The 3,834-nt window shown below is 19.6% G+C and overlaps 1 protein-coding gene across 1 annotated transcript; it reads left to right on the forward strand.

The window, feature by feature from the left end:
* Positions 1-519: 519 nt before the first annotated feature.
* Positions 520-3,834, forward strand: PRSY57_1320600 (phosphodiesterase gamma, putative; the record flags this gene model as incomplete). Its single annotated transcript, XM_012909142.2, has 9 exons — positions 520-781; positions 886-1,034; positions 1,128-1,309; positions 1,417-1,521; positions 1,652-1,853; positions 1,974-2,111; positions 2,288-2,518; positions 2,627-2,842; positions 3,051-3,834. Coding segments are annotated over 9 exons (2,269 nt in total), but the record flags the coding sequence as incomplete, so codon positions are not given.

A 3,834-nucleotide genomic window follows, 5' to 3' on the forward strand; every position in this document is an offset into this window, starting at 1 on the left:
ACATTAAATTTGTCATATATATATAATTATATTTGTACAAATAAAATGAAATAAATGTAGTACACATATACAACATATATATATATATATATATATATATATATATACGTGTTTATATTCTTTTCTTTTTTATATTCTATATATCTTTCCTTACTTTTTTATATACTACTCTATTCATGAATTTATTTTAAAAAGAAATTTTAAATGGTGTAACAGAATTAATTAATATTATTAAATATGAGATAAAAATAGAATAGGACAAGCTAATTATAACTTTTAAAAGTTGTATAAATATATTTGTTTTTTCTTTTTATATACTTATAAGTAAATGAATTCAGAAATCTTGTCATAAAGATATAATTTTATTTTTTCTCACGTACAAATATATAATTTTTTTTAATTCATCAGATAAAAATATACATATATATATATGTGTGTATATTTCTTATGTGCATGTTTTTATTTTCTTATGTATTATTTCAAAACAAATAAATATATATATATATATATGTATATACAATGTTCCATAGTAATAATAGTAATCTTTATAAAAAAAGGGATATGGTTAAAAATGTCTTTTCTCTTTTTTCCTTTACAAGTAATGTAGACGATAAAGCTATTAAATTATGGCCCTTAAAATTTATTGAGAAGGAAGAAGAATCTTTATATATTAAAAAAATTTGTCATAATATTTACAAGAAAAGATTTTTTCTCCTCATAACACATCTGAGCTCTCTTATATTTATGTATTCCATATGTTTGATAGTAGCAAAAATTAATGGTATAAAGAAAAAAAAAAAAAAAAAAAAAAAAAAATATATATATATATTTATATATACAATACGTAATTATATATATTTATATTTCTTTTCATTTTCTTCTTAGAGCTATTTTCCAAGTTAAAATTCACGTTTATGTTTTTACACATTTTTGTTGTAATTAATATATTATTCATTTTAATGTTGCACTATACACATTATGTAGAGAAACTTCGAAGGTGGAGAGGGAAATTATTTGTATTGCATAGTATATGTGTAAGATTTTTTACACCGACGAAACAAAAAAAATAAGTATTATGATATGTATAATATATATATATATATATAATATTAATTTTCTTTTTTTAGATATTTCTTTTGTGGTGTTCATGGTTATTTATCTTATTTAATGACGTGAAAGATTATTTACCTATTGTTGTGAATGTAAATAAATTTTTATATGCAACTTATACTCATAATAAAATTAATATTATCTTTTGTTTTTTTGCATATGTGCCAATTTTTTATTTAATTACAATAATACCATGCAGGTAAAATATATATATATATATATATATATATGAAATATTATAATATTAGAAAGATTTTTTTGTTTTCCTTTGATATAACTTTTAAAATATATTTTAATAATTTTCAGAATATGCTATTCTTTTACCTTTGATCTTTTGTTCTTCATATTAAGGATCGCCATATTTTCCGTTTATTATCTCATAACAGTAAAAAATTATATCTTAATAGACAAGTAATTAAAAGAATACAATATGATATAAATATATATATATATATATATAGAATATAGTTTATTCAAGGAATGTCATTATTTAATATATACATATTATTATTATATTTTATAATTTTTTTTTTTTTTTAAGCATTTTTATGATAGCGTCATCAATTGTAGGAAGTATATTTATTTTCGTTATACGATATATCATAGAAATTCAGAGACGACTAGCTTTTCACAGTTGGAATAAACAAATAAAGCAAATTAATACGTTAAAAAGTAATTTGAAAGAACAGAAAGAAAAATTGTCACTCACTAATATTGAAGAAATTTTCAACCTCATTAATGATGTAGGTTTTAAATAAATAAATATATACTTTTTTCTTTTTCTTTTTTTTTTTTTTTTTTGCTTATTTTTTTTTATTTTGTTTATTTTGTTTATTTTATTAATTTAATTCTTCTATTCTTAGTGCATAGGTAATTACTATAACACAAATGAACACCTTGAAGAAAAAAATATATCTGTTGTAAATAATTTAAAAAAAATTTTAACCATATTAAAAGAAGACAATTTATTTTCCCCAGACAGCAAATTTTTAAATAGAAAGGTAGGAAAAATTATAAAAATATATATATATATATATATATATATATATATAACAAAGTTGTAAAGAGAATTAACATTTGTACTCAATATATTATGCCGTAAAACTCTTACTCACATTTAATTATATTTATAATATATACAATTTAAACATTTATTTTTTTTTCTTCCTTTTTTTAGAAGTACAATCATATATATGCATATATTATGGATGTGAATAGGAACAAAACCCTGTCGGAAAATAAAGAACCATTCAAAGATGTAACAGAAGAATTTAAAGAAGAATCTGAAACAGAATCTTTGATGGAATCTATATCAGAGGAAAGATCAAAAACTAAAATAGATGAAAAATCAAAAATGTATTCTAAATACGATGAATTTAATGTTAAAAATGAAATGGACATGAATTTGGTACAAATTACAAATAAATAAATAAATAAATAAATATATATATATATATAATATATATATTTTTTTTTTTCCTTTCAAATATTCACATATATATAATTTTACATTTAGAAATGTGACAATGTAAATTTGGATATTTGGAATACCTCCTTTTTGAATAATGAAACATTAAATGAAGATATTTTTATCCATATAGGAAATAAATTATTAAAAATGTATTATACAACAAATCATAATATTCCAAGTGAAACATTATATTCATTATTATATGAAATGAAAAATGGTTATAACAATGTGCCATATCATAATTCGATCCACGCAGCTATGGTGAGAATAATGAATTTATATATGTATTTTTGTATACAGGGCATAAAACTGTAAAAGGGGAAAAAAAAAAAAAAAAAAAAAAAAAAAAAAAAATATATATATATAAACATATATATATATATATATATATATATATATATAAACATATAACATATATGATATATAATATATAATATATAACATATAATATATTTATTTACATGTACAGGTTACCCAACATTGCAACGTTTTAGTAAGTAATTTAAACACAGCGAATATTCTTAGGGATAACGAATTAGGTGCATTATTTGTTGCTTCCTTAGGTCATGATATAGGACATTTTGGTAGAACTAATATATTTTTAAAAAATTGTTGCAACTTTTTAAGCATAATATATAATGATAAGTCTATATTAGAGAATTATCATTGCTCTTATTTATTTAATATTTTATTAAAAGATGAAAATAATATTTTTAAAAATGAAGATCCGAAATGTTTATTAGCACTTAGACAACAAATTATAGAATTAATACTAGCAACAGATATGAGTAAACACATAAAAATATTAGCTCAATTTCGTATAAAATCTATTAAAATAAAATCATATATTGAAAAAAATATTATCTTATGTTTAAAGATGATAATAAAAGCTGCTGATTTGTCGCATAATTGTGTAGATTGGAGTGAACATTATCAATGGGTAAAAAGATTAGTAAATGAATTTTATTATGAAGGTGATGAATTATTTCAAATGGGTTATAAAATCAACCCTTTATTTGATAGAAATTGTCATAATAATTTTATACAAATACAAAGAACCTTCTTAAAAGAATTAGTCTATCCTCTAATCATATCACTTAAAACTCTAGATAATACATCTATTACACAAGATATGATTAATAACGTTAAAAGGAATTATTCCAAGTGGACCAAAATTGAAAAATGTCAAATAAAAAAAAAAAAATATTTAAATGAACTTTTATGTAACATACCAGATAATTGGGCTCGTGTAT

The sequence above is a fragment of the Plasmodium reichenowi genome, chromosome 13, assembly GCF_001601855.1.
Source record: "Plasmodium reichenowi strain SY57 chromosome 13, whole genome shotgun sequence".
Classification (NCBI taxonomy): Eukaryota; Apicomplexa; class Aconoidasida; order Haemosporida; family Plasmodiidae; genus Plasmodium; species Plasmodium reichenowi.